General features: G+C 41.1%; 1 protein-coding gene across 4 annotated transcripts in view; it reads right to left on the bottom strand.

The window, feature by feature from the left end:
* Positions 1-25960, bottom strand: part of PRDM2 (PR/SET domain 2) — a 59327-nt gene extending 33367 nt beyond the window's left edge. For 3 of the 4 annotated variants that reach the window (XM_069874875.1, XM_069874876.1, XM_069874877.1), the window contains exons 1-6: positions 25875-25960; positions 19178-19251; positions 11580-11697; positions 10343-10446; positions 6715-6867; positions 4386-4512 (exon numbers count right to left, since the gene is read on the bottom strand). In XM_069874875.1, coding sequence (XP_069730976.1) covers positions 4386-4512; positions 6715-6867; positions 10343-10446; positions 11580-11697; positions 19178-19186 — 511 coding nt within the window. In that variant the 5' untranslated portion in view covers positions 19187-19251; positions 25875-25960. Of the gene's footprint in view, positions 1-4385; positions 4513-6714; positions 6868-10342; positions 10447-11579; positions 11698-17350; positions 17394-19177; positions 19252-25874 lie in introns of all 4 variants that reach the window. The other variant, XM_069874878.1, reaches the window with a different exon arrangement.
* Between the last annotated feature and the right edge of the window lie 260 nt (positions 25961-26220).

Genomic DNA, 26220 nt, shown 5'->3' with positions numbered 1-26220 from the left:
AACTTTTATCCCATGTAACAACAGCATCTTTCTTCCTCTGAGAACAGACTTTTGATCTGCCAGACAGCCCATGACAGAAACTGCCTAGATTATTTTAGCATTGCTTGATTGCACTTTGGAGCCCGCTTAGCACCTCAAAGCAGATTACAGCCTCATAAAACCACTGGATATTTTTATGTATGGCCGTTCTTTTATTTAAGACACTTCTATTTATTTAGTGAAGGGTTACTTTTTAAAAGAAGGCTGAGTCTGAGGCCAGAGACTCCAAAAGCAGTGTTCCTAAAAGAAACATTTACCTTCCACATTACTGCTCACTACCACTACACACTGCTACTGTCATATAAAGGAAGAAATGCCCTGATGAAAATAAAAACACATTCACACTGCTACCCTAACGAACACGTGAATTCAACTGTAATGTGAAAGCCAACCTGTTCTCTCTTTTTCCTTAGAAATGGAATTCATGCAAAATCTCGTCTTAATCCATCTGATCTTAACCTATTTTCCTATAAGCTCAGGAACGAGGACAGAAGCGTAACTACATCTTGGGAGAAGGAGATGAGGAATGTTTAACAGACAAATTAAATGTCAGAAAATGCAAAAGCAAAGAAAAATGTACTGGATCATTTTCCTGATAGATGTTGCCCATGCCTCGGCAGCTGCTGGCTCTTACCCACACAGTAATCACATCAAAGATAACAGGGGTTGTCTCCGATAAAAATCTTTGATGCTACCCAAGTTCACTGAGTTCCTTTTTTATCTTGGCTTTTATTCCCTCACACCCCCCAAGTATGCTTGGATCCTACATTTCTTCCTAAATCTCAAATGTGCTCATCACCTTAGCAACAACATGCACTGTTTCAACGCATAAAAATAAATTAGTAAGAACTGCCTCTTCTCCTCAAAGACTCTGAAGCTGTTGTGCACAGTAGAAGAAGGATGCAAAGCCTACAGGAAAGCTGGGGAGGGGCTCTTGATCAGGAAGTGCAGGGATAGGACTAGGGGGAACGGTTTGTAGCTGAAAGAGGGGAGATTGAGAAGAGATCTTGCTGTGAGGGTGGGGAGGCCCTGGCCCATGTTACACAGAGAACTGGTAGCTGCCCCATCCCTGGAGGGGTTCAAGGCCAGGTTGGATGGGCCTTGGAGCCCCTGATCCAGTGGGAGGTGTCCCTGCTCATGGCAGGGGGTGGGACTGGGTGGGCTTTGAGGTCCATTCCAACTCAAACTATACCAAAATTCTCTGATCTACTCCAGCTATGAAAACCTACAATCAAACCAGGCAATGCTCATCAAACATGAACACCAGGGAGACAGGAAGTATTTTGAATGTGGGCTATGAGAACAGAAAAAAAAAGCAAGACAATTAACTGCTGAAGAAATTGTGCAAGTAAAAGCATGCGAGCTTTGAGAAACACAACTGAGCATAACCAAGATCCCACCTTCTGGAAACATTAGAGAAGACTGATACACGTAGCAGAATGCCAGGCACTATCCTGAATATGGTCTGAAGGAGATCATGAACCTTGTATCAGGAATTGCTTGCAAAAAGAGGTCAGATCAAGGTCAAGGCAAACAGTTCGGTCTGTACTTTGTGTCTATCCCAGGCTTGGTCAGCTGCTGATTCTTAAATGTCATCTCAACTTCACAAAATGAGCAGGGCCTACCTCTCATGGTCAGACAGTTGGGATTGACAGCACGCGAGGATTTATTCAGAAATAGAGAGTATTCCTACTGCAGTATGAAAAGTTTTACAATAATGAAAGCCTTGACTGATTGGGCAAAACATAACATTTTTAATACCTGTGAAACGGTCACCTTTTCTGGTAAAATCAGATTTCATTAAATAAATTGCAGGAACAAGGCTATTTGTCAAATGTTCAGTATCTTAACTGTCCAAGGACAAGGCCTAAGATGCATTATAAATTCAATAGGATATTTGCTTTACCGACTATGGAATAATTATGAGCTATTTAACAACTGCATGTCTTGAATAACTCAATTATAATACGCTTCCCAAACAAGGTTTCGTCCAGTCATTTCTAAGGTATTAAAATGTCAGCTTCCTTCTCTGGAAAAGGTGTTTCCACACTCATTCACAGTTGCTTAAACTTGGCTGTCCTTTAGTTCTATTTTCTCCTCAATGTATAAACAAACAACACCTACAACACTGGCCAAAATAAAGTTTATTTAAGAAGAACTGATATGTTTAGGTAGCTAATAAATTCCAATTCCACAGCCTTCTGGAGGAGCTACTCTCTAGCAAGATTCTTAAATTGGTATTTAATCTAAAAGATTACCTTGTACTGATTCTCAATCTTCTACATGCGTTAAGTCACAACACCTTTTTTTTGCCTCTCTCTTTTTATCATGTAGTTAGAATGACTTTCCTTAAAAAATTACTTTTTCATCCTGCTGAGTTTCCTTTTTTTTTTTTTTTTTCTCCTATAAGCCTCAACCCCAGGCCCAAGAAACCTCCATACCCAAGAGATGCAGCTGAATCTGCAAAAGAAGATTTATCAGCAGAAACCATTTTGGAATGCTAACTGCAGCTTCTACTATTAAATCAGCAGAAAAATATTAAGTTTCTTGTAAGAAAACTGCTGTGAATTGCAAATATTAGCAGATGTTATTACAAATACTAAAATAACTGAGAGGAAATGTAGAGAAGTAAAAATAATTCCAAAGAAATCTACTAAAAATGGAACTGTACAAAATATGCATACATCAGAAAAGAATAAAGCACATACTATGAACTTACTTATCTTTCACAGCATGGATGCTGAAACTTTAATCATAACAATTCAAAGCAACTAACTATAAAGAATTTGGTCTTTCTGCTTCATGATACAGGAGTATAATTCCATAGATGAAATATTTGTGGTTATCCTCAAATGCTTCATCCATACTGTGTTTGGAGTTGGCTTTCTTTTGTTTTTTTATACATTGTTGAGTATTTCTGAATATTTGTGAGCCCTTGGTAAGTAGCTTGTTCTTAGAAAATGGGGGAAAAGACCTATTCCTAATTACAATAATGTGAAATCTGTAAATCCCATAACAGTTAAAACTGTTAAGCCTACAAAACAGCACAAAGCAAAAATCAAGGAATGACCAAATTAGTTTACTGATATTTTTATCTATAACTGTATGAACACAAATAAAACTTCTACACCACAGAATAGAATCATAGAATAGTTTGGGTTGGAAGGGACCTTAAAGATCATCTAGTTCCAAGCCCTCTGCCATGGGCAGGGATGCCTCCCACTGGATCAGGGGCTCCAAACCCCATCCAACCTGGCCTTGAACACCCCCAGGAATGGGACAGCCGCAACTTCTCCAGCCAACCTAGGCCAGGACCCCACCACTCTCAGAGTGAAGAAATTCTTCCTTATGCCTGGAAATTTATGGAAATTTACCTTCAAAATTATTCTGTCTGGCTTTCCTAATATAGCCAAATACATGCAAGCCGTTTTTCTAGCCTTTCAGGTAAATCAGAGGCACACAAATTCCATGTGGTAAGATAAAGCACATTTAGAAAAAAGTGTAACACAGCCCCTAATTTACTGAGCGGTACTAAGAAATATGCTAAATATGCTTTTCATTACAAGCAGCAAAATCAACGCTTGAACTTCAGTCCATGTTAGCTTAACCCACGAACTGCTGTTCAAAAGAACAACCAACTGTTGCAGCACTTTCTCCTCACACCCCCTCCTCAACCTCTAAAATAAGGAAAAATGTATGTATCAGCCATTCTCCTCACTATCTGAGCACATTTCCAATGCGAATTCCAGAATGACTGTGTTACAAGTACCTGATTTTTAAAGTTATCAGGGCCTGATTTTTAAGTTGAATGGGCCCGATTTTTCAAGTTATCAGGGCCTGATTTTTAAGTTAAAAAGGTTCACAATGATGCCTTTTAAAATATTCTCTCCCTTCGTGCTTCGGATCGTTTGCCACCTTTGGAGAATTAGAATGTTAGGCGAGGGATCCACACCCTTGTGCTACAACAGAAAATGCTTATTTTTTTGCTCAAGCGCCGCGATTTTGGCCTAAAACAGCGCGGAAAATGCAAGTTATATAAGGCCGAGGCACGGGCGCTCCTCACAAGGCGTTCGTGGTGGAAAAAACCCACTCGCCGCGCGGTTTAACACAAACTGGAAGTCGCGCACCGCCCGGATTCTTCTCCCACTTCTCCTCCTGGTCCAGAAAATGAGGCGAAAGAAGGGATTGAGCGTCCCGCGAGTTGGAATCGCGTCCCCGCGGAGGGTGAGGGCGAGACGGGGCAAGGTCCCAGGGCTAACCGGGGCACGGGAGGGGGCGCCGGGAGCCCCCGCGGCCTCGGGAGGCGCCGCCCGGGTGCAGCTCGGAGCCGGCGGCCCGGGCCCTACCTTTCCTGGCTTTCGGGGAGTGGCGGCGGCTGCGGGCGCTGGCTCGCTCTTCCTCGATAGCTGCGGCTATCTCCGGGTCGTCCTCCCCATTGTACCACACCAACAGCTCCTCGCCCGGCGCGATTGGCTGCGGGGAGAGAGGACAGAGGCGCGGGGCCAGTCAGAGCGCGGCTTGTTGCCGGCGGGAATGGCGGCGGGGGGGGGGGGTGGCGGGGAAGAGAGAGGGAGGGAGGGAGGTGGGGAGGGGACAGCGCAGAGCGCCCCCCGCCGGCAGGAGGCGAGACCAGCGCCCCCCGCCGGCCGGAGGGAGAGGCAGCAGCGGGCAAACAGCGCGCAAGTTTGAGGGGGGGGAAAGCGCTGGGGGGGGGGAAGAAAGACCCACCGGATCATGGAGTCCAACCATTCCCATCAACCACTAACCCATGTCCCTCAGCACCTCGTCCACCTGTCCCTTAAACCCCTCCAGGGAAGGGGACTCAACCCCCTCCCTGGGCAGCCTCTGCCAGGGACCAAGGACCCTTTCTGTGAAAAATGTTTTCCTAATGTTCAGCCTGACCCTCCCCTGGTTGAGCTTGAGGCCATTCCCTCTCGTCCTGTCCCCTGTCCCTTGGGAGAAGAGCCCAGCTCCCTCCTCTCCACAACCTCCTCTCAGGGAGTTGGAGAGAGCAATGAGGTCTCCCCTCAGCCTCCTCTTCTCCAGGCTAAACACCCCCAGCTCTCTCAGACGCTCCTCTTCTTCTCCAGCCCCCTCACCAGCTTCGTTGCTCTTCTCTGGACTCGCTCCAGAGCCTCAACATCCTTCTTGTGGTGAGGGGCCCAGAACTGAACACAGGATTTGAGGAGCGGTCTCACCGGTGCAGAGCCCAGAGGGAGAAGAACCTCCCTGGCCCTGCTGGCCACGCCGTGTCTGATCCAAGCCAAGATGCCCTTGGCCTTCTTGGCCACCTGGGCCACTGCTGGCTCATGGTCAGTCACTGTCAACCAACACCCCCAGGTCCCTCTCCTCCAGGCAGCTCTCAAGCCAGACTTCTCCTAGTCTCTAGTTTTTGCTTCTAGAAGGTCTTGCAGCACTTGATAAAGGTGATAGTTATCCTTACACCCCCAGACACTGGAACAGCAAGAGATGCAAGATCCCAACATTAAGTGTTTGAGTTCTAACAGAAGCAAAGCCTACGGCTTGGCTTTCTCAGCTGTCCTGGAGGCCTGGCAGGATAAATAGTGATAAACCTGTCTGTATGGTCCCATTTTGCACCTGTGCAGCAGCAAGGAATGAAAGAGAGTTGTGTGATGCAAAGAGCTCATCGTCTAAACAATGTGCAAAGTCTGAGAAAAGAGCTGGCAATGATTTCAGGCAATGCAAACAGGAGGCTAATAAGTATGTAATTTGTTAACTGCAAGACTGGAACTAACATCCCACTTGATGAATCTAGTTTTGGAGCGACTCCTCTTGAAGCCGTGAGCCCTCTAACCTCATACTTCTAAAAGGAGATGCAGTGGCCGCCTCAAAACCAGGCAATTAACACTGCTCCCTCGCTGGCAACACAAGCGAGAAAGGGACTACGCTAACCAAGCATCATTTCCCCTGCTGCTCTGACACCAGAGAACATGCATCTGTCCATTATGCCCTCTCAGAAAAACTCTAAAAACCAACCTCCCCAAACAATCACCTACAGATAGTCTGTGCTTCTTGATCAGAGTTTCAAATAATACTTTATAACCATCATATTCTAACACTAACAGATTCTATCATTATTTACAGTTAAACAAAGTTTATTTTTCGTGGTTTAGGAGCTACAATGCTCCAGAAATTTTACCCTTTTTCCTGCCCCCCACTCCCTGAATAAGATTAGAAGGCTATAAAACCAGGAAAATTTGTTTCATGAAGCATCCTATAAAAGTATCTTGACAACCAATCTTTGTTACATGATGCAAAGACGATAAAAGGAACAGATTTCTGAAAAAAAAACCTCAGCAGAAAGTGTCTCTGTATCTACAGAAATAGAAAAAACATTGATTTTATGTAATCTGCTATAGTTTTTCATTCTATTTTGTATCAAATTTGGTGCTACAGCAGATCATTAACCAACAAGATACATAGTGTTCATCCATATCCTATGTTTTAACAGTAGATACTAATGTCAACTGTCTTGGCACAGAAGAATTTAGACCAATGAAATGTAGCACTTGTAGTATTTTAAATACATTTCATAAAATGTTTCAAATTCTGTTTAACACAAATTATAAAAAAATAGGATTTGAGTAAAGGGGAAGAAAAGGTATTGATAATAAAGGGTGATAGAGCAGTAACTGATTCTTCAGACACAGATACCTTTAAACTTTTGTAGTATATGGTCCTGTTGATCTCCAGAGGAAACAGATTCTGCTCCTTTCCTGAACGAGCCCAGTTTATATAGCGCAGCCAGTTCCCTTTCTTTGGATCAGTTGCATCGACGCACATCCACCCTAAGTTTGGGTAATACACCTAGGAGACAAAAATGGTTTTAAGCAAACAGACAATTGTTAACACCAAAGCGTGCTTGCACCAAACTACAACCCATTTTAAAGCTACAGAAAGCAGTAGTCATCCTCTAAGACAGAGGTAACACTAAGGGTATGAGCAGAGGCAGGGGTTGTACAGCAGGGAGTGTTGCTGGCCTTCTGCAAGCTTTTTATTGGAACTGGTACAAGTGGAAAAAACATAACTTTTGACCAGCAAGACCTTCTGAAGGTATTTGGCTCAAAAGCCAAAACACAAAATATTTTATGCTTTCTTTTCAGTCTGGCAAGGCTGAAATGATTCTCTAGATTTTGCGTTTAGCAAAATGATCGATTTTAAGATATAAAAGCAGCAAAGCTTTATTTTTACTGTCCGATTAACTGGGGAGCGTAACTATATAGAAGTTAGAAGCATTTGCTTTCTTTGGAAAGAAAAGAGACAGCACAATTTATATTTAATCTTTTTTTCAGGTTACTAAAGAAAACCTTAACCTTTCAGAAATCTTATGTTCTCCTTAAAAAACTGACCATGTCAATGAACTTCTGTCCATTCTGAGACCCTCTGTAAACGCTTTGCTTTCCCTTCTCGGAGAAAAAACCTAACACCTACTCCCATTTTACATTTCAAGACAGCTTGCAATAAAGGCAAGGTTACTGACACCTTCAGTATTTTATGATGACAGGCAACTGCTTCTCTTTCAAGACATGTTCTCTATCCTCCACTTTTCTTATTATAATCCAAGCAGGATGCCCATAAGAAGAGCTCTCAGTGGATGCTAAACACTTTTTTCCAAACTGAAGAACACGCCACTGTTCAGCGACTGGCCTGTCCCTTTCCCGTTACTGGGAAAAAAACAAAAAAAAAAAGGAAAAACATGCAAATTGATTATATTTTATTTGCTTTATTCTTTTTGGTTGAGTCTCTAAATACCAGCCTCTGTTTGGAAGAGCTCTTTCCAGAACCCAGCCTCATCACCTCCTGCAACATTCACTTAGCAAAACTGCAGATAAGGAATAAACTAAAACTGTGATTCCACTCTGACTTCCCATTCTGTTACACAATGTTGTAGCTTTTTATTGTTTCTGGTACTTATTTTACAAGTAATTCAAAGTCTTTTCCAGCTGTTCCACATTTTCAGTTTCAAGTACGCTTCTACAACAGCTTGAAACAAGAACCATGTAATTAATCTGATTTCTTTTGTGTTGATAACCTGTTGATTCAATAAAACAGAAATTTAGCAACAAAGGTAACTTTTCAATAAATATACCAAAGCCATCTCAGTTTCTTTCCAAGCAAAGAGAAAACATTTCCCATACTTAAACTATTCCAGCATGGATTTCATCAGCTGACTTTTGAAAGAATGTTCATCTGCACACCAAGCCCTTGCAACATGAAAATGTAAACAGCTTCACAGACCAGGGCTATAAAAGCAATACTTTTGGTCAAAATGAAAGAAAAGAGCCAAACAATGCTGTGAGACAGCAGATACGGAATATATGGCAAAACATAATATTTTATTACTTTTTTTTTACCCTACTTTAATACTTTTTTATATTCTACTTTATTGTTTTTACATTACTTCACTCTGGTTTGTTTTGCACAAAATGCTTCATTACTTTTCAGTCAAAGCTTCTAATTTACAGAGTTTTGCTTAAAGGCACTGTGAGAGAGGAAATAGCTCCAACTCCTGTACGTAACATCACAACTTTAAGCGATTCCTGTAAATCATGAGCATTCAGCGCAGTTGTGCCAGTCATTCTGAATCAGCAGACGGCATCTCCCTCAGTTTTCAGTCACTTGCCATCATTTTCCTCTCCGTGGCTTTCATTCAAGTCTCTCTTTCTCTCTTCAGACACAGCAAGCACACACTGACACACAAACCTCATCCTATTCAGGATAATACCCTAGCATGACAGTTAATAATTATTAAAATTCGCTGGGTCTGCCAGCCTTTCGAAGCTTTACTTTTCCTTCAGATTAACTTCACTGAAGAAACAAGCAGGATTCTTGTGGAAGAGGTTGTTCTCTTCGTTGAAGGTCCATATAACGAACTCCTCCCACACACTGCCATCCTTTTATAAACCATATTTTCTAACAGTTAAGATTCTGGAGTGGTTTCAGATATCAGCATATGGGGCCAACTGCTGCTGTCTCTTTTTAGCTGTTTTTTTTAAATTCCGAAATCAGTATTAAAGCAACACACAACTACTTTGAAATCTAGCAAGGGCTCCCGTTATCACCTGCATTGCAAACTAGAAAACTTTACAATGGCTTGTTTCATCATGGAAGTACAGAAATAGATGCTCGTAACACAAAATTTAAAAATATTAAGATGTATCCACTGAGAGCATTCAAAATCCAGCACTGAGAAAAACAACTGCAAGGTCAATAATTTACTTGACTGATTCAATCTCACTTAAGTGTTCTTGCACCAGATCAAAATTGAAGATACCTTATGCAGTGCAGTTCATGATAATACTAGCTCAATGCAACAGGCATTATACTTGAACACTTCATTACTTTTTACAGCACATGAATTTGCATTTAAGGGAAATTGTTCTAGATCAAATTCTTTGATAGGGGTGACCATTAAGTTTTCTATGAGCATCCAATGTTTTATGTAGCTTCTGCAGGCCAGGGGACAGAAGGATGACTACAATCAGTATCTTTAGCCTAAAAACGTGTAAACTTGCAAGTTCTCTTCCAGAACATGCCATGCCACAGTTCCTCTGTCAACCTCCTCCCTGACTACCTACTTTGCTAAAGCCATTTGCTGTATGTGTCTTCAAAAAGTCTGGAAGTATTAACAAATTGCCTTAAAGACATTGTAGAGAGGATTCAGCTGCAGATTAAGACACCTACACTTCGACATCTACATAATATCCAAAGTCTTATGACTGTCAGTGGAGCTTAAAGAGTTCTTCAGTTATCCAGACAGCATTTGCTTCAAGGCAAGCAGCACAAGAAATTCTGCAATGATGGAGAACTTTTATAAAGCTCCATAAGCAAAACCAATTCCCATAACAAAGCTGGTTTTCAAAGAGCGAGAAGGAGTGTCGTGGCTTAAGACATTCCATATCATCCTTTCATATCATCATTTCCCTAATTTCATGAGCAGCTGAGAGCATTCACTTACGGAAGGGATCTCACTCAGAGTTCAAACCAACAAAGCAAAGCTTTATCAGCCAAGACTCTTAAGGAAAGGTGTGATCCACACACAGCGTACAAGAAAATACAACAATCTCAAATAATGCCGATACTTTAAAGCTTCGTAATTCAGAATGGCCACTCAACTCAAGTGTCTATAAATAAGTGTGTGCAATGGCAGACAAATAGATGGCAATTATTTCATATCATGTGCAGTTCTAAAATCTCTGGAAAAATTTAAGGTTAAATACAAAAAATTTAAGATGAAATACAAAATATTGACCTAGTAGTCCATTTACAAGCTGTTTCTTACCTCCCACATGTACACATTGCTCTTAACTTGAGACCTTTTTTTCTTGTCACCAACAAATGGTCCAAACTTCTTGCCCTTTAAAATGGATTTTGTTGCCCAGACACCTGAGGAGACATACATCAGTAGTTAAAACCAGTCTAACTTACCTCAAGCAAATCTTCTACTCAATTCATATTTCTTAAGATCACAAAATATGTCTGGCTCCCACTAGGGAGCATTCTACAATATCAAGATCACGTTTTCATTCTTTGTACATGGGCTACTGTAACTAAAGACAAAGAATGACCCTGAATTTCCTTGTACTTCAGGTGATATTCAAAATACCGTAAGAGCATTACAGGGTTTATACTGTGAAGTCCTTGATTTCAGCTGTTTTGCTGAGTAAACATGTTATTAAAACAAAAATCCTATTTGCTCTCTCTGAAACAATGCCAGGCAAAATGAAGCCCTCATAGAAGTAATGAAACTCATTAATAATATAGCTGGAAGATAAAAACATTTGGGATTGGTTAAAATATGTGCACCTGCCCACAAACTCATTGACAAGATTTAACTGAACTGAAAACAGACAGCTGCATTTTACGTTTTATAGCATGAAAACTAAGAACAGATTGACAAATAATTGCTAATTAAGCATAACATTCTCATTCAGACCATGCCAGATCAGGTTCATACTGGAAAAGATTAACCTTGCGCCATGGAGCTTATAACCTGTTACTAACAGTAACACATCTATTGTCAGGCTTATTCCTCAAACTACCAGCTTTCAACATCGAGCCTCCAGTCTGCAATTCTGACTTCCATCAAGGTTGTGCCACATTAGACTTTCTTAAAAAAGGAAACCAAGCACTTTTCATGTACGACAGAAGCAACATGTAGCAGCTTCCAGGTCCGCACTGAATCTGTTCTTACAAATTAAACTTCTTACACTGGTTGGAAGCGAGATGCAACATTCTAAAGAGACAACAGTAAGATAGCTAAAAAACACAAAAACGGTAAAGTGCTGTAAGTGAAAACAAACCAGTGAAGTAGCACATCAGTATTTTCATAACCTGATCTATTTGCATCATGGTCTAACTTTCACCCCAATTCTGATGTCCCAGGAATATCATCTCAGGATGTTGGAGAGAAACTTAGAATCATTTCTACCCAGCAATGGAGGGCACCAAACTTTCACAGCAACTGTAATTTATGTGAGCCAGAATAAAAATCGTCTGTTCACAGTTGTAGCACTCACCGAGCCGTGTCTTGTCAACAGCAGACGGGAAGAGCCTCACGTCCTCGGGAAGCCCCCTGAGCACATGCTCAGGTACATCCTCTAAGCTCTCCACAGCGACATCAGATTCACTGGTGTTCTACGAGCCAAAAAGCCACAAGGGCCGCAAGCATTAATAGACGAAACAATAGCACAACAGATGATCAAACCACATGAGCTACAAACACACCTGACTTGAAATTAAAATTTCCAAATTGCCATTTCAACCAGGGTCCCCTCCACCACCATACAAGTGTAGAAGTATGTTTGTATCAGAACATTCAAGTTTGCACTATTATTAATATTTTCACTACCCTTGTTTATGCTTTAATGCAGAGTTCTAAGAGCAGATTAGAGATACACATAAAACACTGAGAATTAAAGTTGCTGTAAATATCCTTTTGCTTTAGTTAAACGATGTGTTTTGATCACAAACCATGTGCAGCAAGCAAATAACTGAAAGGGGTTTCATGTATCTCCTGGGCCATTTGCCACTTCACTCATTCTCTGGGGCTTAAAAACAAAGCCAAATTCTTCCTTGAGTTACTCAGAGAAGAGAGATAAAGGTATTGTACCTTCCCTGTCTGAATATGACACCTGAGAGCACTGCTATATCACATCTACAGATGAGTGAGCAGAAAGATACCACAGCTCTACACCTTGGAAAACACCTGTTTTTCAGAATATGGTTTTCATATGAGTTCAGTTTTTAGTGTTAAGTCTTTGAAAATACTTATTAATATAGTAATCTAAACTCATCCATGGAACAGTTTTCAGTTGGGTTATTTTTACTGACCAGTTATGCCATGGGAAACTACATTTAGCAATAATTAGGTCAGTGACAGCACTGTTACATGTTACATGACGTTGAGAAAACACTCCTTTGTGCTGTTTCTGACTAAAGTTCTTCCCGATTTCAGATAAAATCCATTATAAAGTTGATAGACTTGTCTAGTCTACTATGCTGAGACCTTCAAAAAAAAAAAATTGCAACAAAACCCTTAAGTTACACAGCAGTTCTCCTGAGTACACCCTAGTTTCGTATTATTTGTGCTCATAAAAAGCAGCTAACTGGTATTTCAGTTACTCTAAAGTATAAGGACAACTCGATGTTTCAAACCCAAGGGCACTTCCAGCTCCAGAGCACTTACTGAGGGTCCACGGATGCAGCTTTCCATTCTAATTCTGTCAATCATTTCCTAAACACGCACACAAAAGTTCCAAACGGAACAACTGCCTATGCCTTTCTTGATAAAGGAAGGAGTGATGCAAAGCTCCAGGAACAGGAATAACTTGCCTGGAAACACACAGCTTGATGGCTTTGGAAATACAGCGCAAAGCCAGAATGTCAGCAACCCACCACACTGAGAAGAATTTCACACACTGGTGGTTCTTCAGTTCCCTTTTTCTAATGACTACTTCTAGGCAGGCTCAATCTAACCGGTCCCCCAAAATAATCTAAAATAGTTTCTAGTATTGCCTTATAGGGAAACGTATGACTTGAGAGAAAGAGAGAAAACCACACTCAAAGTTCTGAGAAGCAAATAAAGTTCACAAAAGTGAGAAGTTTTATCTATCGAATCAAGGATGCAGTAAACCAGCTCCTTCAATAAGAACAGGGATATGCTGTCTACCCTGCCAGCACTCCCCAGCACTGAATGTTCAGGGGCCACAGACAAGCTAACCAGCACATTTTGGAGACAGGTAACGCACAGAATTCTCTCCCAGTAGAGTAGCTGACATGAAGCAGTTTGTATTTTAATGTACTTCAGAGCTACTGCTGGGTCTGTTGCTGTCTTTCTGCTGCTCTACCTACAAACACACCATTTAACTCCAAAGAGCGACACTAAAGTATCTGCCTGTCAGGTTTACTGCTCTGCAACAAACACAATAAGCTAAAAGGTGCTTTTATACAGAGTAAAGGGGTTTAAATAATACCATAAAACTTATTATTTCAGTATCCTAAATATTAATTCCTACATGAACCAACAGCTCAGAATTCTTAACCAGGAAGTTATTATTCATACAAAAGGTTTTAAGGTAATTTTATATTAAAGTATAAAAAGCAATAGAAAGCTGATGAATGATTTATGGATGTCTAGTAAGTGATTAGTTCCATTTTCAGGAGCCTGCAAGATTCAAAAAGCTGCCTATAATATTATTCATATTATTATTTGTATAACACAACAGTAAATGCTACTCACACTTGTCATTAAACAATTAGCTCTTTATTAGAATCAACAAAACACTATTACTAACAAAAACACCAAGAATTTCAAAGTTACAGGCATGCAGAGTTTCCCACAAAATCTGTCCACATTAGGAAAGAATCGTGTCTGGTGAGAACCAGACATATGGTGATGCTAAAAAAAGTACCTGGTGTCCAACATGGACCTTTGATCATTCTCGTCAGAAACAAACACTGGTGGCGATGCAGAAACTAATATGAAAGCTGTTAAACTTATGCTCTGAACAAGCTTTAGGAGGTGTTAAGCCAAGAAATAACAACGTTAGTTGTCCAAGTAAACCTCGACTTTCTGAGGTCACTTTTATGCATCACCGCAAAGCAAAGACAAAACAGAAGGATACATAGAATCATAGAATAGTTTGGGTTAGAAGGGACCTTAAAGATCATCCAGTTCCAACCCTCTGCCATGGGCAGGGACACCTCCCACTGGATCAGGGGGCTCAAAGCCCCATCCAGCCTGGCCTTGAACACCTCCAGGGATGGGGCAGCCACGACTTCCCTGGGCAACCCGTGCCAGAGCCTCCATGTACTGATACTAGAAGCATTTTCCACTGAGCACTTACAAAATGCGTTATGTTGAAAGTTTACTGGAAATATGTTTTTAAATGTATCGTTACATGCTATCAAATGTAAGGTTGTTATGCCCAAAGCAAAACAGATAAAGCCTCTCAACCTTTTCTACTTAACACCCCCCTGTGAGGGTGCTGCGTAAGCAATTATTCTCTACATTAATGAACGTGACTTGCTGAGTTCAGTTACAAGAACCTGTCCTTCTGCCAGCTTTAACAGCAACGAGAAAAATGATAAAACTGGAGTCAGCAAGGTTATTCTCTTGCTGCCTTGGTAAGCCCTAACAGCTGCACAGACGCATCCTAGGGAGCTATTTGCAGGGAGAAAGACCCTCAAATTGGAAAGCATGGAAGGAACAGAATGCCAGAAATTCCTGCTCATCCAAGGGAATGAAGAGATCTGGGAGGAACTAAAAAAAAATCCTTTAGTTATAATAGTCTAAGTCTGCTCGAAGCAGAGCAAAGTTTTATTCTGCTCTTCCAACAACCCAAAAGGAAAACGTGATGAAAGCTGCCCGATTTTCAGACACCTGTTAGCCTTGAACTGATCCACAAGAAGCTCTGACTCATAAAACAAAAAATCTGCACACTCTTCTCAGCATATCAAACGCAGACACCTAAATATCTTCCCAGTACTTTACCTCACAATTTCATTAGGGGAGAACCAAGCCTGTTTTTCACAGTGGTTTCAAACAGTTTATATATAGGCACAGATGAGGAACACTACAGGGTGAACAAACCAGCTATCAGGATGATGCACTTCAAGTTTAAGGCTAACAAAAGTGAAGTGGTTTTTTGGTTTCACTTAGGGGTTTGGCTCCTTTAGGGGTTTTGGTTGGGGTTTTTTCGTGGGTTGTTTTGTCTGGGGTTTTTTTCTCAACCACAGCTAAGTGAGCAGTTAAAAATATCAACTCTACAAATAAATTTTAACCTACCAAAGCTTTAAAAATCAAGCTCAGCTGATGCAGACAGAAGCAAACAGCACTGTGTCATACCCTCGTATTCCTTAACAGCCACACCTCCTTTAGACATCAGTCTCTCAAAACTGTTCTGTTATTTAAGACCTTTATTTGCATACACAATCAGAATTTTATTCTGCACCTGCCTACGTAAATCCAAAATTAGCAACTACATTCACAGAACACAGCACTCAGACTCATTACCAGAAAACTGGATATAGCCCAGTACCTAACAATACATTTCACACCTCAAACGAATGGTAATAAGTAACCAAATACTATAAAGTAAAATAAACAACAATTTAGTTCAGTCAGGTCAGTGCAATCTTTTATTTGCAATCTAAATGTAGCTACTTAAAACATTTTCCATATCACAACTTGTCTCCAAGGAATGTCTGTCTACCAAATAAAGAAATACTATGTTTCAATCACTTTTTTAACAAACGCATTTAGATTTATTTTTCTGATCAAAAAATTCACCTCTTTACCAGGGCAATGTACTGGTGCATCTCCTACAGCCAACTTTTGCATTTAGCCTAAGTCCTCGTAAGTACTTTTTACTCACTCTAAGACTGAAATTTTGAATACAAAAGCACTTGAAACTTACTTCACTTTTAAGCTTCTTACTCTGAAGTTCATCAGAAATACTACATTGCTAGGGTTCAAATTAGCCAGGGTGAAGTGGCTTAAGAACAATGCAAATAAATCATTTGCGGGCTCAAGAGGTGCCTTAACCAAAATACTTATCCTGTTTGCATTGAATTCAGAGTCCAATCACTTTGACAGCACCTTTCAACACATCGATTAAGCAATTTTTCACACTACTTTCAATATAATTGTAGCTATGGACCAACCACAAATTAAACTAGAATGTTACAAGCAGTATTCAAGCGGAGTAGGAGCAGTACCTGCAATAAGATGTTCACAGACGATCAGAGATTACAGCAAAAAGGAAAAAAATCACCCTGAACAACATAATGAATGACAAACATTCAGTTAGTGTCACGTTTTGGTGGAAATTGGATTAAGATAAATGAAAAGTATGCCACTGAAAGAGAGGGACATGGCAGAGAAGTTAGAAGAGGTAGTTGTGAAAAGGAAATTAAGTGTCTAAGAAAGATTATTGGAGCAAACAGCCAGCTAGCACAAAAAAGGGAAATCAGAGGCGGAGAGGTCTCTGCTTGTCCAAGAGCCTTATCTGGCTACCCCTCTTTGCAACAATTTCTCTGTGTGTGCTTGAAAATTAAAGATGTATCAGAAATACTTGAAATAATAATTGAGAAATTCAGAGGGAATGGGGGGAGGCAGTTTCAGTACAACACACGTCTCATTTGTTAACTTCTAGCTTCATCATTTCTTAAACAACTGCCCATGCAGATTTCCAGGTAGCACGCAGCCTTCATCCTGCTTAATGCAGTCTGAGATGCAGTCAATGTTACTAAACCCCAAGCCTGCTTGGGGTTTTAAAGAAATTATTTTATTTATTATTATTTATTATTATTTATTTATTATTTATTTATTATTTATTTATTATTTATTTATTATTTATTTATTATTTAAATAAATTATTCAGTATATTCTGATGAAGTAGATTACAGAGTAAAACAAGATTTTGTTTTAAAACAGACAGGGAACGTACACTGTCTATCCCCAGACAACAATCTTCCAAGAAACTCAAAAATATTAATCCAAAAAGCTGCTTTTTTTTATTTTAATTCTCCTTCTCCTTACTACAAGAAGGAAGTACATCAAAGTACTTAGGAAAAGGGCTTTCTATTTGTGAAAAGGTCTACACAAGATTTCTATGGGATTAACAACAAAACTAGTAGTCTTTTCATGCAAACCAAATTAACAACAGCCCAATTAGCTTCAGGGTCACTGATGTCACACCAAAAGCAGAGACGAGCAGAAGGAAAGAAACAGAACAGAACACTTGAAAGATGTTTGGCATCAGGCAAAAACATTTCTTATACAGACCTGGCACTACAACTTGTCAACAGTGAATGAAATGACAAGGGCACTGCAAGAAAAAACACCACAGGGTTGACGCTAAATACACACTTAACATAAATGGTAATTGAACAATAAAAAAGCCAAATGAGCTCTGTACACTTTGGAAATGGAACGTGAAAGCCAGAAACACCAAGAAGGACTCTAAGTTCCTGCAGTTATTCCCAGAGGCAGGGTCACCTCATTATTTAAGTGTAAGACAACACGCATTGACACACATCCCAGCGCTGCACTAGCAGTCCCAGTAAGACAAAGACTGTCTTTTCATATTGCACAAAAATCTTAATTCTAGAAATAGATTGAGGGGTGGCAGACAGGACACGACAACAGACAGGAGATGAGGGGACAGGGACCCACAAATAGGAAGGGAACAGCCAACAATCAAACAGGTAATAATTAAAGATTAGGATCTATAGCTTTCAGAATTTTACCGGAATCCAAAGCTTTTCAGAATAACTAAAAAAGCAGGATTATTACTCAAGCAGACGAGCAACAGGCTGTTTGCTTCACACCACTGAGAGCATTCAAAAGAAACCTTACAGGTGAAACCATTTCAAGCCTCAGAAATAAACTGTGAAGCAACAGTTAACCTAGCTACCCCAAACTAGACTACTAATAGCTCAAATGTTATTTGTATTACATACATGACTTCACATTTGTGTATAGATACAATACAAATGTATTTTTTACAATACATATTTCAAGGCTCTGATAGAGATTATATTTTGCTTTTCGCTTTTAAAACATGCACACACATATTGAAGATTTTTCACTTTAACTCAGAGGGAAAAAGGAACAGGAAACATCCCACCAACCCATTTCACGCTCTAATCATTTCTATTATATATGTACTTCAATAACTTCATCGAGAACATACTTCAGTAAAGCACTAATTGTATTCAATGCAGCTGATGATCAAATAAGGGCATAAAGGGCAATGAAAGCACTCATTAGATACAGGCATCAATTAAAAAAGTATACAAAGCATTTTACATGACTCTGTAGCATGGATGTTTCTGGCTAAGAAAGATTCTGTCCACAGCCAGTGTTTTTAGCCCCCAAAATCGAATTCCTTAAGTGTAATATCTTGTATTCACATTCCCACACCAAAGGGACGTTAAGATCATCCATAGAGAGAATTCTTAGCAGAAAAGTTTAAGGCAACATGTACTTTTTCTACAAGTATCTTTAAGTAATACAGTTGGGCACAATAGACAAACAGATGTGTAATCTCTACTTGGCCAGACAAATGCAAAATAACATCATGTACCCTTGATAACGATTAAAACAAAACCCTCCCACCAGGGTACTGCATCACAAAAGAAACATGCCTTCCCAGTCTTTACCCTTGATTCTACAGAAAACCCTTTCTGATCAATCAATTTCTGATTGTTAACTGCACATTTGAAATGGAAAAGTGGTTTAAAAACTTTTTTTTTTTAAAAAAAAATAGGTGAAGCCTTCCATTTTCAATCCACTTTTATAAGCAGCTGAATATCACCAAAAGCCTCAGGCTGAAATAGATTTTTCTGGAGAGGTGTTGTTATATGAGGTGCCACCAGTAATAACTTGAACACTGCTAGAGGGAATTCACACACAAAACACTTAAATCTATGAAATAATATAAATCTAAATCTCATCCGGATACATGTTGTGAAAAGGAGGATTATAAAACTTAATGACACTGACGATTCTAAAGAACATTGCTTTTATAGCGGATGATTTACTTTTCTTATTAATAATTAACTGTTCTAACATCTAAATATTTCAATAAAGTCTTACATTTATACTCACCTGATTCATTTTGAATTCCTGTTGTGTTCTGAAAAGATACACACAACAGAGAAACTCCTTTCATTACATGAGCCCTAAAAAGAAAAACAGATAATTGTAACACGTACCTACCTACGAATCGACATTGAATTGAAAGCACACACAGATCGGTAGTTTCTCTTTCTAAAGCATTTGTCACAAAGGAGCATATTGCTTGATAAAAAACATCCTGTTCCAAGCTATACACATGAGCAATAATAACAAAACTATATGAATAATCTCAAAACAAACCCATCGTTAATCTTTCTCCCACTTTTAAAGGATGATACAACAGAAATGTGCTGAAGTAGGATTGCTTTGTTTGCTTTTAAACCAAGCTCGCTTGCTCGAGTACTTTTAAGAACTTCAGAAGTCAGATCTCTTTAGAATTTATTATCAAAGAATTATGAGAGACGTTAAGTGATTGTCAAATGAACAGAACACACGCGTTTCTCTCTCCACTCTCCCATATTAGAAACAGAAATTCTTCCTTATATTGAGCCTTTGATTAAGGTATTTTATTACACTGACACATTTGCCATTCTCGTTTAACAGAAGCCTGAAATTTCAAAAGGTGTCCAACAAAAATTCCTCGTTTAAGTAGGCATCACACTTGGAAACTCATGATTTAAGACAAAACTAATCAGAATGATGCCGTACCTAAGAGTCTGGTACATCAACTCACCTTTTAAAAAAGCCAAACAAACATACAAAAAAAGCATTACAGCTGGAAACATGATCCTTCCTGGTGTCATACAGTATTTCCAATAAGCGAACAATACCCTTTTTTGGAGGCTAACGAGTACCCGATCACTTAAAGCATTTTATTCAAGCTATTTCCTCCCTGTCTTTAGGTTTTTTATTATAGCAACGATTGACTGATTTTTAGTAAGTACTTTGTATAAACACTAACATTTAAAATACACTCAAGCATAATATACTCCAAATAAATTTTATATAATCCTTCACATCTTTGCTCTTTAAGATTTCTTAATGCTGCCTAACAACAGTGAAAATACTGCCAAGCTCCATACAAATGTGCTGCTTAAGAAATTCATAATAAAAGGACAAACTTCCTTGAAGAGGCTATTTCTATTGTAAGCAGCTCTTCAGGATTAACTCCTTTTGTCCTGGTATTTCCATGCTACATTAGCATTTAAACAAAGAGCTGAAACATCTGAATTTCAGTTCCAGTTTGCAACTGGTTCTGTGGGATTTGCCAGCAAAGACCGGTTCCAGGATAAGGAGCTCCATCTGCACAACTTTCAAACAGCTGAAGAAAAACTTCTAACTTACTTCAGTACATCTGTCAAACTCAAAACAACTCTTAGGAATGATAGATCCCAAGCAGTTGATGTTCTATAGTTTTTTCTAACACTGATGGAGAACACAGCCAACATCAAGAAACTACCAAACAAGCAGGGAACGCTCCACAGGATTCACCACCAGCTCCAGTCGCTCTGGAAGTGGTTAAATTTTGCCATGACCATTGTGTCCCTTCAGCTCCAGCTTTCTTGCACCTCTTATTGGGTTCAGTTCTGGGCCCCTCACCACAAGAAGGAGGTTGAGGCTCTGGAGCGAGTCCAGAGAAGAGCAACGAGGCTAGTGAGGGGGCTGGAGAACAAGGGGAGCGGCTGAGAGAGCTGGGGGTGTTTATCCTGGAGAAGAGGAGGCTGAGGGGAGACCTCATTGCTCTCTCCAACTCCCTGAGAGGAGGTTGTGGAGAGGAGGGAGCTGGGCTCTTCTCCCAAGGGACAGGGGACAGGACGAGAGGGAATGGCCTCAAGCTCCACCTGGGGAGGTTTAGGCTGGACATTAGGAAAAAATTTTTCATGGCAAGGGCCATTGGTCCCTGTCAGAGGCTGCCCAGGGAGGGGGTTGAGTCCCCTTCCCTGGAGGGGTTTAAAGGACGGGTGGACGAGGTGCTGAGGGACATGGTTTAGTGATTGATGGGAATGGTTGGACTTGATGATCCGATGGGTCTCTTCCAACCTGGTGATTCTATGATTCTCTGATTCTTCTACATAACTTCGACTTCCTCAGCCTTGATAGCTTAACTCATCTTCCCTCCTGACAAATATGATTTCTACTTCAGATGTTTTTACACCACTGTTTCAGGCAAATGGTTTCTGAAATCTGATCCTGTCATCTGTCACCTTAGCACACGGGAACACTGATTAAAGAAAAAGTAAAAATTAAGAGTCTGTATAAACTTCTGTACTTGAGACCCGAAGAGCAATGAAAAATCCCGTGCTCTTTTATTCATTGCTCTTTGGGACAACACTCACACATGGCCAATTTATAAATTAAACATTCTGGGTAGCAAGAGAGGCATCAAAACATTTCCTAGTGTGAAAAACAACTTATTGTTAGTAACAAATGTCTTCTTTTTCTATACTTGGCTACCAAACAAAAACTGATTACTCACCTAACTATAACAAAAGCAAGAACCTTTACTGACATGATTTTAAGCGCATGCCCTGGTGAGCTCCTAGGGCTGGAGGGTACCAGTTCAAGCAGTTAGTGCTTCCAGCTGCCTCTTTCTACCTTTTCTCCTCCCTCTCCCTGAAGATTATAAACCCCTCAACAAGGGCTTAACCGTCCACATAAGAAGTGCACATGCGTCACCCTGTGGTAAGTTTAATATATTTGTGATGTTCAACACTGAATAAATGAGGAAGGCACTGAACCCAGAACTCTAGAGATGTGGAGACAATCACGATTTAAAGCACCGTCTGTCAGACACAAACACTCAACACCATCACTCCTCTGCCACAGAAAGTAAAGAATCTGAGCAACAACACAAATATCAATTCAGTGATGGGTTAAAGGGGTCGATGCTAAAGAAAAGTCCTTGTCAAGCTGAAAATTTCCTTTAAGCTGAGCTTTCCTATTCCAGTTGTTAAATAAATTAGTAAAAAATTGGAAAAGCAGTCAAAAACTTTTTACCTTGTTTCATTTAAGCAGCAGAAATTCTATGCTTAAGAATTTAAATATTCCCTTACAGAAAAATGAACTGGTTTGGAATAAAGTCTGCAAACAAAAGCAAGTCATTTTATACAAAAACGACACTGCAGATTGTCTTTTTCAAACTAAATCAGCCTGTACTTCTAGCAAGCATTCCTAGGGTGTGCTCAACAGTCAATCTTCAGATTTTATAAGCCATATTTATCATTTCTGTACATGGGTTTTTTGTTATTTTTTTTCAAAAAAACCCCAACAACCAAGAACTAAAAAGCCCTCTGAAAGGGAACACTGCTTCCAATTCAGAGCAAGGAAAAAACAGGCATAAGAGCATCAATCCTATTTTGGAAGCTGAAAATGGGACATGCATTACATCACTGCTCCAGTAAAAACATGTTCATTACAGCACCAGGAACAAGACCTGAAAGTCTTCAGCCGTCTGCTTTCCTAACAATGCAGGGTTCGGGCTGGGATACTGCTGAGCCCTTTTGCTTTTATTTTTCAGCTGCAGCACATGATTTTTTAATTTTTTTTATTATTTTTAACATCAGGACATGAACATTTTTTCAGTTCAATACTGAAATTCTCTAATCCACCATGTATTAGGTGAAACAAAGCTTGCAAGAAAAAAAATTAAGCTCCTGTTCATTCTGAAAGATTAAAATATGTATTTAATAGAAACAAGAAGCACTATCTGTGGGCACTTAATTGCAAAGACTTTTTCAATAACTCAAGAGTGCCAAAAGCAAACAGTGATTTTCTGAACAATGAAATCTATTACCTATTGTCCATTAAGAAAAAAGGCTTTGCTTACTACCATGAAACTAAAACTGTTACACCTTAGAAATGTCAATGCAGATAGCCAAGAAAATAAGCCAAGAAATCACCAACACAAAAGCAAACCCCAAGTTTATTAATTAAACAGCAAGGAGGCAAGAACACTCAACAGAAAATAACAAGTCTCTAACAACTGCAGATACACAGGAACACCATTCCCATCTTCGGACATAAGGACGCTTTCACCTCTACTTGCAAAGACATGAAATTCAAATTTAAATTTTTTCAGACACGCACGGTGCTGATTTAGGTGAAAAAGTCCATTTCAGGCATTTCTCTTTAGAATACAGGACTCAGCCTCCCACTTTCGTCTACCATCATGTTTTATATAGAGGCAGAGAAGAAATATTTTTCAGCTAGGAATACAATCAGAGAAAAACATCCTAGGAGCTCTATGCCTGAAACCCAAGAGGTGCTATCACACAGTTCTCTGCTGTCTCTACAAGGCAAATACTCCTTTGCTTCTTAAAATCCACTCCCTCCACCTATTAAGGATGCAGTTCTCTGTCTGAAGGGTGTCAACGTTATCACTGACTCAACAACCACATTTCATCAGCTGGAAGCCTCTCTGTCTATGCCAACAAAAGCACACCGGAATTCTTAATACATACATTGTTTTTATTAAAATGTGGCAAGCATCAAAGCACAACAACATAATAATTGCACACCACCATGCTGTATATCACCAGTTCTCCTAATCGAGCTACTATGTGTGAATAAAGTGAAAAAGACTTTGCATCCAAGTAACATGCCCAAAGTCGAGCGCATGGACTGGCATCAGCAAACTGGAGGGGCACTGGAAATCATTGAATCACTGAATGGTTTGGGTTGGAAGGGAACTTAAAGTCCATCCAGTTCCACCCTTGCCAGGAGAAGGACACCTCCCACTGGATCAGGGGCTCCAAGCCCCATCCAACCTGGTCTTGAACCCCTCCAGGGATGGGGCAGCCACAGCTTTCCTGGGCAACCTGGGCCAGGACTTCCCCAGCCTCACTAGAAAACATTTCTCCCTAAGATCTCTTCTCAGTCTCCCCTCTTTCAGCTTAAAACCATTCCCTCTCACCCTATCCCTGCAATCCCTGACCAAGAGCCCCTCCTCAGCTTTCCTGGAGCCTCTTTCAGTACTGGAAGCTGCTCTAAGGTCTCCTCAGAGCCTTCTCTTCTCTACAAGCAGCCCTGTCATTTTTGAGAGCTGTCCACTGTTGATTATTCAAACTTAAAATAAGAAAAATAGCTCCTTTGCTACTCCATTATGTAGCAGGTGCAAACACATCACCTTCCTTTACTTCTCCCTTTACTTACTTGCTGAAAAGAATCTAAGGTTTTATTATTTCAAAATGGGAATTCTACAGCTTCATATAGAATCATAGAATAACCAGGTTGGAAGAGACCCACCGGATCATCGAGTCCAACCATTCCTATCAAAGAATATGAATTTGAAACAATTAAAACTTTACTGAAGACTTGAGCTACCTGCTCACTAGTTATCCGTGGTGCTCTACATGCTGTCCCCGCTTCAAATATAAAACGTACAAGAAGGTGCTTATCTTGATCTGTCCCAAACCTCTTAACCTTGTATATTCTCTCCCACCCCAAACGTTCTTCCCCACTCCCCCAAAGCCCCTGCTTTATGTGATGTTGTCCTAGGATGGACATTTCCAGTGAGAAACTCACTTTATCTGTTAACTTCTCCAAACCCCTCTCCCCAGCTTGACTTGCAGCCAGCTTTAAGGTGTGCAGATGGCCAAAAGCCTATGAACAACTGTTGGGAAGATGATGGATGAGGCTGGCCAGGCTCTGCCTCCCTCACACCTCCAGGACAGCCTTTCCTAGGGAGCTGCCTGCAAACAAGCAGCCTCCAAGGAAGCTCCCTAAAAACATGCATCCTCCAAGGAAGCTCCCTGAAAACATGCATCCTCCAAGGATGCTACCTGCCTGCAAAAGCAGCCTCCAAAGAAAGCTGCTTGCAATAAATCAGCCTCCAAAGAAAACTGCCTGCACCCAGCAGCCTCCAAGAAAGCTTCTTGCAATAAAAGAGCCTCCAAAGATCAGAAGCCTCCAAGAAAGGTGCCTACAAAAACAGCCTCCAAAGCAAGCTGCCTGCAAAAAAAGCAGCCTCCAAAGAAAGCTGCCTGCAATGAAACAGCCTCCAAGAAAGCTCCCTGCAATAAAAAAACCTCCAAACATCAGAAGCCTCCAAGAAAGGTGCCTACAAAAACAGCCTCCAAGGAAAACTGCCTGCACAAAACCAACCTCCAAAGCAAGCTGCCTGCAAAAAAAAAGCCTCCAAAGAAAACTGTCTGCACCCAGCAGCCTCCAAGAAAGCTGCCTGCACAGAACCAATCTCCAAAGTAAGCTGCCTGCAAAGAAAACAGCCTCCAAAGAAAGCTGCTTGCAAAAAAGCAGCCTCCAAGAAAGATCCTTGCAGTAAAAGAGCCTCCAAGAAAGATCCTTGCAGTAAAAGAGTCTCCTAAGATCAGAAGCCTCCAAGTAAGGTGCCTACAAAAACACAGTCTCCAAAGAAAGCTGCCTGCACAAAATCAGCCTCCAAAGAAAGCTGCTTGCAATAAAACAGTCTCCAAAGAAAGCTGCCTGCACCCAGCAGCCTCCAAGAAAGCTCCTTGCAATAAAAGAGCCTCCAAAGCTCAGGAGCCTCCAAGAAAGGCGCCTACAAAAACAGCCTCCAAAGAAAGCTGCCTGCAAAAAAGCAGCCTCCAAAGCAAGCTGCCTGCCCCCGGCAGCCTCCCAGGAGCACCGGGGATGGAGCAGCTCCCCCCGCACAGCCTCCCCCCCCGCCTCTATCTCCCCCCGCTCCCCGTCCCGCCCAGCCTCGCTCCGGCCCCGCTCTCCCCCCGCCCCCCCCCCCCCCCGCCATCACCTGCGGCGCCGCCGCCGCCCGCGGTCCCGGCTCGGCGCGCGCTCAGCGCCGGCACCACCCGGGCGCCATTTTGTCTGCGGCCTCGGAAGTGACGTTGGGGGGAGGCCAGCGGGCACGGACCCCGCGGGGACCCCCCTCCCTCCTCCCCGCCGTCCCCCTTCACCTCACGCTGCTCGACCCCGACGTGGTTCCCAGGGCAGGGCCCGTCCTGCGAGCCGCCGCCCTTAGAGAATCATAGAATGGGTTGGGTTGGAAGGGTCCTCAAAGCCCATCCAGTTGCAGCCCGTGGCAGGGACACCTCCCAGGGGATCAGGGGCTCCAAGCCCCATCCAACCTGGCCTTGAAC

The sequence above is a fragment of the Phaenicophaeus curvirostris genome, chromosome 22 (assembly GCF_032191515.1).
Source record: "Phaenicophaeus curvirostris isolate KB17595 chromosome 22, BPBGC_Pcur_1.0, whole genome shotgun sequence".
Classification (NCBI taxonomy): domain Eukaryota; kingdom Metazoa; phylum Chordata; class Aves; order Cuculiformes; family Cuculidae; genus Phaenicophaeus; species Phaenicophaeus curvirostris.
The sequence above is the reverse complement of the archived record's forward strand: the minus strand, read 5'-3'. Positions and strand labels throughout refer to the sequence as shown.